Below are 12,975 nucleotides of genomic sequence, written 5' to 3'. Positions count from 1 at the left end.
CAACCAAAATACCATATTCATAGGTCAAATTCAGGTTAAGAGATTCAAAGACTAAAATCGACATTGACAGTGACAATTGTGTTTTTGTTAAATCTTGGATGCGGCTCAAATCCTAAAAAATGTCAGTGGAAGCATTTGATTCATTACCATATACAAACTTACTACAAAAGAAGTTAATTTTCATAGAGACGAAAGAGTTGATCCAAAATTTGACAAAGAGGGAGCAGTAAATACGGTGTGCAGAAGGCCTCAAAGGAAAGTTCAACTTTTGCAAGAGGAAAAGAATGCATTTTACTTTAAAAATTGAAAGCATAAAAATTATTCATCAGACACATATATCCAACACTAGAGACCATGTAATTTTACTTTAAAAATTGAAAGCATAAAAATTATTCATCACACACATATATCCAACACTAGAGACCATGTAATTTACTTCTTAGAATTGAAAGCATGCAATTATTTATCAGAAATATACAGACCATTCAGGAGTTGTAAAATAGAACTGACACAATGGACCATGAAGATGACCATACCTGTCTCCATCACCTACAATTTTTTTAGGAGATTGAACATTATCCTGTAACAGTGAACCGCTTGAAAAAAATTTATGTCCTGAAATAGCAGGTGGTGGCAAGGAGCCACTTTGACCAGTACTTCCACCATCGTCTCTTCCTGTTTCTTGATGCTCAGTTTTTGCTGATGCTTGTAGATGACGCTGCTGTTCAGTGTCTGGGCGAACAGAATTTTTCCAATTTCGACGACCAGCATCCACGTCATCCTCAAATACATCAAAACAACCTCTGCATTTAATAAAAAATTTTGCAATAATTTTCCACTCAAAGACGTATCAAATAAATCATTTTCTTAAGTAACAAGCTACTAAAAATGTTGGACACACACATAGATTATTTGTAAAGAGCTCATCAACTTAGTTCAATGAGTTATGAGCATGTATTGAGGAGATAGAAGAAGAAATCTATAAATAGATCTGCAAAGTCCTTATGCAATACATGATCATGTTCAAGCAGAAAAGGCCATATAATATGTAAATTAATAACCCTTACTTTTATTTGTTTAATATAAGCATACAAGATACGTGTGTGTGTGTGTGTGTGTGTGTGTGTGTGTTATGTTGATAGATGAGATGTTCAATAGGAAATGGAACGCACTCCTACACCAGGGAACTAAGAATTTGTTATGTAGCAGATAGATGAATTTCAGGCAAATCAAAGATGGATTGGTAAAATATACTTTTGATGGAGCATAAGTTGGCCAGATTTCCTTTTATGCTCATGCAATGCGTGAGCTCCATACCCACACATGTGCAGAACCCTCCCTACTTGGTCTGTGCAGATACACAATGTTACTTAGACTTGGTGGAAAGAGTCGAATAAAATCCCTTGTTCAACACAGGTATTCTCATTCTTCTTGGGCTTTTAATTCATTTGTAAATCACTCAGGAGCATGGATCGAAAAGATGTATTTCTGCCTTAATAGAAGAGTCAGTAATATAGCACATACATAACACATTCATGAAAATTGCTGACTGGTAACAGCAAGCAGATGGAGATATTGATTTCGATATAGATTGCAATAGATGGTTACATAAATGTATGATATTCAATCCAAGAATGATAAAAACGAAGTTTTTATCTTTGCAAACCAGAGGGACCATACTTGAGCGCCTGAAGAGGTTTTATAGGAAATGCAGCAAGTGAATTCTCCAGAACATGAATGTCATTGCGTCCATCCTGAGAAAATAAAGATTAAACTGCACATATCAGATGACTACACAGGATTTAGGGAGAACCAGAAAACAGAGCAAAAGATAGAAGGGGAGAGCCTGAAGGAAAGTATTGAATTGTATGGAAGATGGGACTATAACCTGAATAACAATCATACCTCCAGCTGCTGGGCAGCATTTGAATGATTGCTCCGACCAGGGGACGCCCCCTCAAGAGTACCAGCGTCATATTGCCCGTCCCTGTGCTTCCCACTCACACTTGAATCTTCTGAATTTGAAATAGCGTCATCCTGAATCTGCAGGCAACAACGTGAAAAATGCTCACTTACTAAGCGGCATTCAAAGGATCCAATCCATATTACCAACAGATAAGTGGACTAATAGCATACAAGGGCAGCTTGATTCTTCAGATCCTCCAGATTGAAATTCCAGGCACTGATTCCTCGGATGTACTCTTGCTGCACATTAAGATCAGCTCAGGACAAGGTTTGACTAAGATGTAGAAAATTCAAGATTGATAATATTGTAAAACATATTACAAACTCTATGCATACATTTATTGCATCTTTTCCAATTTTGTTCAGTTAATAAAGTAAATATTAAATTACATGCAACAACAGGAGAATCTAGCTTATCTACAGAAGCAGAAACCATTATATACTCACACACAAAGCAATGATTAATATAAAACTTAAATTGGCATATGACATAGAAAAGGAGTGGCCCGTTCTTTATTGATGTCACTCCCTCATATTCATCCTGTAGTATTCTAATTTTCCTTGAACTTCTTTCCCAATTATAGGCCATTTTTGGCTAAAAGCTTCACTGATGCGCTTTCGACATTTAATTTCTTCAAGTTGCATATCCAGTCGAATGTTACATCGGAGTCATCCAACCATCAAATGTTGCAAATATGTGTCTTGTGCATGAAATAATTACCTGACATCAGACTTATACATTTCTGATTCCCAAAGTTAAATCTACCAAAAAACAGTTTATATCTGCAAAATGACAGCTACATGCAAAGTGCAGTGTCATGACATCGTCCAATGTTTTATTTGAGAAGCACAGAAATATTGACAAGTTAAAACGTGTAGTTCATATGTACAGGGGGGATGCAGAGCACCATGACTTCTTTTTATTAGCTGGAAAGTTACTCAGATCCATAATAAACTTTCAGCATTCTATGCAGCTGCAGATGACAATAATTTGGTAGCTGCATGTTTTCCTCTTTACTGTTGTACTACACCTTTTTTCCTTGGTAGGATTCAGGTATTTTGCAATATATGCATATATTTTACAATCCCAGTCAAACATGGACTCCGACAAGCATGAGCCACAGATGACACAGTGCGAATTCGCATGAAATTAAATTATGCTCCCGATTGTTTCTCAGCCTTTGTCATGAGAAAATATTCCAGCACTTAAAAGCATTTCTCATCTTATAATATATTAGCATTCAATATGGCCAGATAGGATACAGTTGCAAGCTCTAATTCTCAATTAGTGTTAAGCAAATTGGCTTTGTTCCCAACAAATTTGTAATGTATGGCATAGTCGATTTATCACCTGAGATAACTGATCCTTGTCCTCATACAATGCCTTATTTTGAACAAGAAGATCTGCTTCTTTTGCCTGAAATAACATTTGATTTTGCAGAAAAAGAGAAATCAACACAATTTGTCTCCACAGAAAGAAGTACGTTAAAATGCATGAGATGAGCATAATACCTTGAGCGTCCTAAACCGTTCACCTAGAGGGGGCAAGCCATCAAGGATGGTACGGGCTAAATAATCAGTGGAGCGTGCATGTTTGAAGAAATGGTGCTTTAAAAGCTTTTCTGAAGTGGGACGCTTCTTTGGATCTTTCACCAAGCAAGCAGCAACTAGTTCTTTGAAAGACTGAAAACGGTTTGCAATTTCAAGAAAAAAGATACAAAATTAAACTCATCAAGTCCTGTAAGATACCAGTTTCAAAAAAATAAAAGTCTCATAAAACAAGAAAAACCTTCGAAAAACGTTTGTCTCTCTCATAGTCTAGCCCTGGTGGTGCATTTTGCAGTGTCATCAGAAGAACCTGCACTTAAAGGAAGTGTAGAATGATTGATGAAACATATAATGTACAAACAGTGCAAATGGGTCGTTAGGGTAAATGACACTACCAACCTTCATAGGTGGATACTTAGAGAATGGTGCATGACCATGAGCAAGTTCAAGAGCTGTTATTCCAAATGACCAGATATCTGCTCTGTTTATACAAATTATATTGCACAAGAACTTAGAAAGTGAATTACATTAAAGAAATAGATTAAAATTGTCTGAGGAAATACTCACTTAAAATCATATCCATGCAATTGCTGCATAACTTCAGGAGCCATCCTGATATAAATTTAAGAAAAATATCGAAGTTAATAATAACTGTTTTCCAATAGAATATAAGTAAAAAAATGCAACAGGGAACACCTACCAGCATGGAGTTCCAACAAATGTATTTCTAGAACGCTGGCGATCACCAGTGTCAAACATGCATGCAGATACTCCAAAGTCTGCTAATTTAACGGCACCATCAGAATCAATCAGTATATTCCCAGCCTGCAAAATTATGTAAATTAGTATGTTCCCAGAACCAAATTAGGAAGAAGAGAAAAACTGCTTACAGAGGAGGATAGAACTTCTACCATTATTATGGATGTAACTTCTTAACCATTTAGAGAAAAAGTAAAAAGCACGAGAGATAGGTCTCAACTGACTATGAGAGTAAATTACATTTAGCAACATAAATAAGTTTATTTTCTACCGAATAAAACTAAAATAATTAGAGATCTTATAGATAACCATCCACAAGCTAAATCCAATTAGATGTACACGTGCTTTCGAATGGAAATGGAGGATAGAAAATACATAGCACAACAGAAATTCAAAATAGCCTTTCCTTCAAGCAAAAAATGGCCATGCGAGACCCCCATACCTTCACATCTCTATGAATGTGTCCATGAAAATGAAGATACACGAGAGCTTTGAGGACCTCGCGTAATAATGTAGCAATAACAGGCTCCTCAAAACCGTCCGAAAAAGATGATTTCATTATATGAAGGCAAGATCCCCCAGCCATGTACGGCATTACAACCCAAAGGTTATGGCCAGTAGGGAAGGAACAGTGAGCACGCACTAAATTCGGATGGTCAATCAAAATCATTGTCTGTACCTCTCGGCGGATATCATCCTAGTCATATCACACCCAATAAGTAAAAGTTACAAAACAGAAGGGGAACAAATTTGCTATGACAAAAAGTTCAAACATGTGGTAAAATTGTTATAAGACAAGAAACATTAACCCGTACAGAACTTTATGCCTTATCCATATCCAGAACTCATAAGAAACACATATTCACCCACCATCAATGTGCGACATATGTGAAATCGTTTTTTTGGTACTTGCACAATTTTTTTCTAGTAATTTTATCTGATTTTCAGAAATTAAAAATTATGCAGTCAGTGCTTTCTCTAATACAGCCATGGTTATTTGAGCCTTGATACATTAATCACATCTACTGGTATTAAATTTATCTTTAATATATTACTATAAAAGTCAGGTATGACACTTACTGAAGGTGGAGAAAGCAGCAGCTGATATCTATTTTGAATACTCACAAGCATAATAATTCAACCAAACTATCATAGTTTAAAGCATTAGTATGATTGCTGCACTATCTAGCTATGTGGTAAAAACAAAGTTTGAATCAAATCCAGTCCCTTGGAAAAATATGCAAAATGCATATATAGAATAAAGCAAAGTAAATCCATGATTGTTGCTGTTCAAGTTAATTAAGAAGATTACATACCAGGTCACTGTTGCACTTCTCGAGATCAAGAACTTTGATTGCAACTATCTCATTAAGAGGAATGCAGAGAGCTCTGTAAACAGTTGCGCTGACGCCTTCTCCAACTTCCTCAAATAACTCATAATCTTTAGCATCGAGAGGAAACTTTTTTCCTGAGACCTGTTCCATAATTTCTCCTTATATCAACAATTAACACCCCCTTTACACCTTAACATCCCAGTAAACTTCAACTAAATATAGCAAGAAAGAGGTGGGACTCAAAAAATATGAAGTTTCTTTGAATAAATTAGCATTTTCCTTCTGTCTACCCAATTTATACAGCCGCGACACCTTCACAGCATGGTACTTCCAACTAAAAAATTTTACCAGAGCTAACCATTCCAACTCAAACCAATCTCCAAAAGGACTCTCCAAAAGTATAGACAGATGCAGGTAACACCCAGTCAATAATTTTTGTGCATTTTCAAACTTAACTTCACTTGACCACCGAGATAAGACTTGGTTCAAAAAGGAGCTGCACTTTATCTCAATAATCGCCCAAGTGATTATTCAGCCAGGATTATGAACTGATATGTGAACTAATTAAAGACATGCTCCGTATCTCCACATAAACCTTCTGATCAAATGAGTTCCAGAAATTCAAAAAACTGCAAAGAAAGAAAAATGACTGTGTATGTAAATCTGATTTAGTGATATCTGGCCAAATAAAGATGATAGTCGTTAATCGAGATGCCACTTTAAAGCTGGAATGGCAAATAAAAGCTTATGTGTTTAGGACTTAGGAGTGTGTTGGAGGAATGAATTTACATTTGAGGAGGCCATTATAATTTCAACTTGTACATTAACTCCAGTTTCCCATCTCTTTGATAAAATAAATGCAAAAATTTAGCCACTGAAAAAGAAGGGAGCATGAGATTGTCATACTATCTTCTCGTTATCTGTTTTCCAGTAATGCATTGAGAAAAATGAGAAGATTCAGCTGACAAATAATTCAATTGAAAATATCAAAATATGCTATTGCAATTCGAGCTAAGTTGATACAAGGCAAGCTCCAATATCAATTAAGCGCAATTTGCGGGTGTAATGAACAAATCGAATTAGCATAAAATCTTATCAAGTAACTGATAAATTAAACATATACGTTATAGAAGTAAAACAACTAATGCATCTTTTCCACACATCGCATAAAAATTCAATCTTTATAATCCAATCAAACTCAAGACAATAATTAACCAAAAAAATAACAGCAAAAGTTACATAAAATGCAATTAAACATTCCACCAAGATGTTGAATCTTCGTGACCAGTTCTGAGGTTAATAGAACTCATACGAACCTAGGGTTTGTAGACCGTGGAACTTCGAGCTAAGGAGAAAGATAGAAATTAAGCACGGTCGAAAACGTCGTCGTCTGCAGGTGTTTTTTCATAAAACTTCTGGTTCGACTAGTTCGTCATAGACCATGTCAATCGAATAATTGGAAATAGGTCTTCCCCAACAGTTGTCCCATGCGGTTCTTGATGTGGAATCTTCGCCGATAAATCATATGGGCAAATATAAATTGATAAATAAAATACTCTTTAGTAATTACTATTTTTCGTTCTTATTTTGTTGGTGGCCAAGTGTATGAAGTAGGCTGGGCATTTTAATTGGAATCGAATCTTCCAATTAGAAATCGAAGATTTCAGTCCGATTTTTCGAAAAAATAAGTAAGAACTGGAAACGAAAACTAATAACCGACTAGGTTCAATTCGGTTCTTGGTTCTTGAACCAGAACCATGGGTATTCAATTGGAACCGATATGCATATACATACATACATGTATATATATAAGCTGGAAAAACGTATATAACCTAAAAATCCCAATTTTATTAATAAGTAATTTAAAAGTTTAAACTCTAGCCCTGAAAAATAAGATTGGCTCTTACTTTTTTTTCTTTTCTTTTTTTTTAACATCTTGTGTTATATCTAATTGTTGCATTTCAGAGATTATTATATGTTAATGTTTACAATTTGAACTTTTTATAAATCAGAAATTTCAAAAATAGGTTGTTATGTAAGTTGATGAATCAAAACGTTTAGAGTGCGTTTGGTTTAGTTTTTCATTTTTCATTTTCGGTTTCAAAACGACTTTCCTCGGGGTACTTTCGGCCAAAGATTCCAGGCTCATGATCATAAGCCTGCAATGCAAAGATTCCAAGCTCGTGATGCTTTTCCTCGGGGTACTTCCAGTCAAAGATACCATAAAATCTTGTCGAAAAACTGTTGAAAATGAGGTCCAATCTCAAGAAAAGAGCTTCTTGCGCCTACCACACCTTGCATAGAGGAAATTAAGGAAAAATTCATGGAATGCACCTAACTTGAAATGGAATCAGTGGCATTCCATACATATTCCTTCTCCATCATCTTCTTTTTCTTAGCCACTCCGAAAACACGCGTCGCAAGTTCTAAAGAAGTATGCACAATAAACACTCTACATTGCTCTCTTTTCAGATTTCCGAGTTCTTTGTGCAACAAAGAGGAATCAGCAAAAGAAGGGATTGGTCGAAGATTGCTTATTTCAACATCAACTGCTTGTAAAGCACCATAAAGATAAGGACTGATTCCACTAGCCGCAGAATCTGCGTCCTCATTTATTACATTCACCCTGCGCCACCTCCACGATTGAATTATATTAGCCACTGCCTTCATTTGTTTGTGTGTCCTCGCCGCAGCTTGAATGAGGAACTGCCAACGCTCTGCCTCCCTCGATGGACTAGAATCCGCAAATGAAAGAATTGGAACGTCACAGTTTTCACTAACCTCTGCAACAGTGGATGTTTCCTCCCATAGTTTTCATCGAAAATGGCGGGTTTTGGGCGTCTTGGGAATTTATAACTGAAAACGCTCAAAATGATAAAAAATCGTTTTGCGTTTTTAGTTATAAATTTTAACTCGTTTTCAAAATTATATTTTCGAAAATGACGGACCAAACATGGTTTCGGAAATGAAAAACGTAAAATGGCCCAAAAACACCAAACCAACCGTAGCCTTATTCTTTACAATTCAAGTTTTTTACTTTCTTGTTTTGTTAATAAACTTAAGTGATTTTTTTTTAATTTTTATAACACATGGCAATTGAATTTGATATATTCAGTGCTTGCACTATGTTTTACGTTATTGTTATCTTGAGTTCGTGGTTCTCTTTTTAAATATTTTTTTATCAAACATAGCGAGTTCAATACGTGGACCGTAATTTTTTTATAATAAATTAGTTATGTATTTAATATAGAGTTCGTGGTTCTCAAATTATAATTTCATTTTTTTTATATTATCCTATTTTCGTGGCTTTTTAGTATTCAATATTTTGCTCCTTGAAAAAATTTTAACTGAATTTTCTCCATTGTACAAATATTTTTAGTAGTAACATATTAGGTATATGTCCCAAAAAGGTCTATATGAAATATTTATTAAATAAATGCATATAAAAATACCATGGGTAGGACCGAAATCGAACTGGAACCAACGATTTGAGTTTGAGTTTGATTCCAGTATTTATAAAGACCTGAATAGTTTCATTTGCGAAATATCTGAAATATAATAGATGATTCTGGGTAATGAAATACCCAAACCGACCCACCCGATGCTCAAACCTAGCATGAAGCCATACAAGGACAAGGAAGTATCTTGTTCTCAGCTGAAAACGGTAATAATTAATAATGATATATATATTTGTTTGAATCCCAAGAAATAAATTTTATAATTTTGTTTTTCTGAGAGTGTGTAGTTAAGAAGTAAGCCAAAAGTTAGGAGTTTTGTATAAAATTATTTTATTAAGAGAATGTGTTGTTGAAAATAGGTTTAAAGAAAAATATTTTTTTTATAGAATAGGGTTCAAACAGGGACTTAATGCACAATATAGAAACGACGAAATATATCTCAACTTTTCATGAGTTCAAGTAGACATATTGAATTGAATTCAGAATTGATATTTGAATTTAGTAGAATGGACGCTTCAATTACGAATGATGTTAATGTATTATTTAAGGACTGCATTAGGTGTACAGAAAATGATTCTCACATAATACACACAAACAGGTGGGTCCCAGATTTTTTGGCAATATTTAATTTACATAGGCCCCACAATTTATGTGAGAATCTGTACAACTTCCGTGATAATTTTTTCTGTACATATATTTTTTCCCATTATTTAATCACATCCCTTAGTGGCTTTTCAAAAATTGATAAGGATAGGATGTTATCGAGGTCCACATATGACCCCCATTTAGTAGCAATTTTTCATACCAAAAAATCTATTTTTTTAACTGTTATTCCACTATTTTAGCCATTATTTTTAATTCAAATCACAAATGGGATCCACTTTTTCCTCTAACGATCAAAAAATTAATTATCATAATCACTATCAAATAGACTTATGGTAAAGTTTTTGTTGCCGTCATAAAAAAGGAATTCACTCTTACTTTTATATGATACTCCACTACAAAAAATAAATAAATATTTTTGAGCATGTTTGAGAATTGTTTATAACCAGTTTAAATTATAAATAAACATAAACGAGTTATGAATAAGTAAATAATACTTGAAAAATACACTAAGGGCATGTTTGAAAGGACTGATTTTCTATGGAATTTTTCATTTTCCACATTTTGGTCTGTTTGATTACAATAATTTTCTTGGCAATTCTTTTTCCTTTCCCCCACCCCCCGCTTGCAATTTCCTTTGTTTTGTGGAAAACCAATTTCCACCCATGGGAATTGGTTTTCCGACTTTTTTTTTTTTTGGGAACAAATTACATCCCCAATTGTAATAAATTATGTCCTTTTAATTGACAATTTTCAAAAAAAAAAATCAAACGAACACCAAAAGATAAAAAATTTCAACATTTTTCAGGTAAAAAATTATACCAATCAAACACATTAATTGACAATTCTTAGGAAAACAAGTTCTAAACAATTTAACTCCTTAGAATTCATTTTATTTCCACCCAAATTCCAATCTTGCAATCAAAAGGATCCTAAGTATTTTTACAAAACATTTGCTAAATCAAGTCGAGACTACTGGTTAGTTTGAAATTGTTATGAATAAGGCTCTTGAAATCACTAACTTCTCCAAATGTACTTAGCACTTGTTTAGCCCTCATTCTCTGTCATTTTTTCCTCTCTTATTTTGAACTACACAATTTTTCATAAAATAATATTACATGTAAATCGAAAACTTTTTATTATTTTTTAACCATACATTTTTCAAGAAAAAAACTATTTCAAACACTAAAAAATTTGGAAAAAAATGGGGGCTTAATCAAAAGAGTTGTTATAAAAAAACCATTGACCACTAGATTGTCGATTCAAGATGCGCGGTAAATAGAGATGATTTTTTTTCTTTGAGTTAAAGTCGATCTTTATCCATTCAACAAAATTTAATCAACTACAAAAATCATATGTGAATTTATAGTATATGTGGAAAGTAAAGCTTTTTAAAAATTGTACCTTATTGGGCATATTTTGAGTCGAATTAGAATCGATTCGAAAAAGAATTTATAAATAGTACTAGCCAGAAAAGGGTGAATTTTTTAGCTCAAGTTGATACGTCTGGTAGATGTTTCAACATTGTAGTTGGGCGACGATGACAAAGCCTTTTATTTGATATTCATTAAAAAGAGTTTTTTTTGGCAAAAATTGAATTTTTGAATAATGATTTTTTTCGGGATGTGAGGTTTAAAAGTAAGAAAGAATTTTAGGTTTACGTATAAAATATTTTATGATAAAAATGTATGGTTAAAAATAAGTATTAGAAAAAATTGAAGAATGGTAGAGAAAGGATCGCTAAATCGAATTTTGGGACATATCAGGGAGTTATGATTAGTCAACCATCAACGTGATTCGATAATTTTGGTACTGTCCCATATGTCATGCTCATTTTTTATTTTCCAAAGTTCTAATCATGAATCGGTTTAACTTAAAAAATATTTCTGTCACGCTAATTGCATTAAGTCTAAATTATGAAGAATTCTATCTGGCTGTGAGGACAAATATTTGAAGGGTGTTCGAGCCCCCATTTTCATTAAAAAAATGCATTTTAGAATGGTAGATTGATAGAAAATGTATGGATGAAAAATAAGAATTTTTTTTATGTGTAATATTATTTTAATGAAGAATGTGTGACTGAAAAAAAAAGAGAGAAAAATGTATTTTGGAAAAAATGGGAATCAAACCAGATTTCATGGACTAAGATCATGATTGTTACTATTTTGCGTAGCTGGGTTTATGTTTTCTTATAGATTTCTTTTTATCAATTTTCTTGTTTATATTGAGGGGAATAATTTTATCGAGTTGACTCATAACCCGTTTTAAAATTAAAATTATTATTTAATAATTATACAAATTTTCTCGGGTTGACTCATAACTTGCATTAAAAATTAAAATTATTATGTTATAATTAAACATTTTTCTTAACAACAAGAATTTGATTTAAAATAAAAACGATGTTAACATATTTTATACTTATAATTTTTGGAGTTTGAGACTTTCTTTAAAAATTGAGCGTTCAAATTGTAGAACGTATTCAATTTTATTTTATTTTTTTTAATTCTTAATACCCATAATTGGCATTGCTCCCTCCTGTTGGACACGAATTTTTCTTATCTTCTTGAAAGGGGGTTAGTGGAAATGATTTGACGATTTGGGTATTTTTTGATCGTTCGATTGGGGGGTGAAGGATGGGTAATGGGTTTAAATTGGGTTCCCATCGAAGTTGGGCACGAGGTTAATTTTTAATATTTTATTAAAAAAAATAGAGAAAGGAAATACCCGATCTTTTCGTCCCCATCAAGTGGCGAGCAACTTTTTACAAAGTGCAACGAATGAAAAACTTATGTAAGGGTTAATTTTATTGATTGTCATTGAATGCAACCACTTAGTCACGTTGGTTATTAAACTTTAATTCATTTTGTACTCATCATTGAACTTTACAAATATTTCATTTTGACCACTAGTTCAGTTACCGTCTATTTCTAATTGAAAATTCTATTTGCTCATGAGGTACGTCATCAAATAATTAGGATTTCAATTAAATTGTTAAAGTGACCTATAGACACGTAAAATGCTTTATTAAAAAGCAGATGTCAAACTGGATAAATGGTTTGGATTAAATGTTCGGTAAAGTTAAGGGATGAGTAGGAAACAAATTTAAGTTCAATGGCTAAGATAATACTAATCCAAAGTTCAACGCCTATTAGTGGAGTTAATTCCCCAAATAGTTACTGAACTTTGCCAAAAGTTTTCAGGAGGTCACCGAATTTCAAAACTTTCCTAAATAGTCATTGAACTTTGCCAATAATTTTTAGGAGGTTGCCAAACTTCAAAAATTTCCTAAATAGTTACTAAACTTTGCA

At 33.4% G+C, this 12,975-nt stretch overlaps 1 protein-coding gene across 3 annotated transcripts in view; it reads right to left on the bottom strand.

Annotated features, from left to right (window-relative positions):
* Positions 1-7,131, bottom strand: part of LOC111392347 (serine/threonine-protein kinase BLUS1-like) — an 11,003-nt gene extending 3,872 nt beyond the window's left edge. For 2 of the 3 annotated variants that reach the window (XR_002702249.1, XM_023017680.1), the window contains exons 1-13: positions 6,923-7,131; positions 5,589-6,235; positions 4,715-4,969; positions 4,214-4,338; positions 4,081-4,125; positions 3,913-3,994; positions 3,755-3,823; positions 3,478-3,648; positions 3,317-3,382; positions 2,137-2,205; positions 1,906-2,043; positions 1,681-1,754; positions 537-803 (exon numbers count right to left, since the gene is read on the bottom strand). Coding sequence is in view for 2 of the 3 variants with exons in the window: in XM_023017680.1 (XP_022873448.1) it covers positions 537-803; positions 1,681-1,754; positions 1,906-2,043; positions 2,137-2,205; positions 3,317-3,382; positions 3,478-3,648; positions 3,755-3,823; positions 3,913-3,994; positions 4,081-4,125; positions 4,214-4,338; positions 4,715-4,969; positions 5,589-5,756 (1,529 nt within the window). In the remaining variant the exon portion in view is untranslated. The remainder of the gene's footprint in view (positions 1-536; positions 804-1,680; positions 1,755-1,905; positions 2,044-2,136; positions 2,206-3,316; positions 3,383-3,477; positions 3,649-3,754; positions 3,824-3,912; positions 3,995-4,080; positions 4,126-4,213; positions 4,339-4,714; positions 4,970-5,588; positions 6,236-6,922) is intronic. The other variant, XM_023017681.1, reaches the window with a different exon arrangement.
* Between the last annotated feature and the right edge of the window lie 5,844 nt (positions 7,132-12,975).

The sequence above is a fragment of the Olea europaea genome, unplaced genomic scaffold, assembly GCF_002742605.1.
Source record: "Olea europaea var. sylvestris unplaced genomic scaffold, O_europaea_v1 scaffold921, whole genome shotgun sequence".
In the NCBI taxonomy this organism is placed as follows: Eukaryota; Viridiplantae; Streptophyta; class Magnoliopsida; order Lamiales; family Oleaceae; genus Olea; species Olea europaea.
The sequence above is the reverse complement of the archived record's forward strand: the minus strand, read 5'-3'. Positions and strand labels throughout refer to the sequence as shown.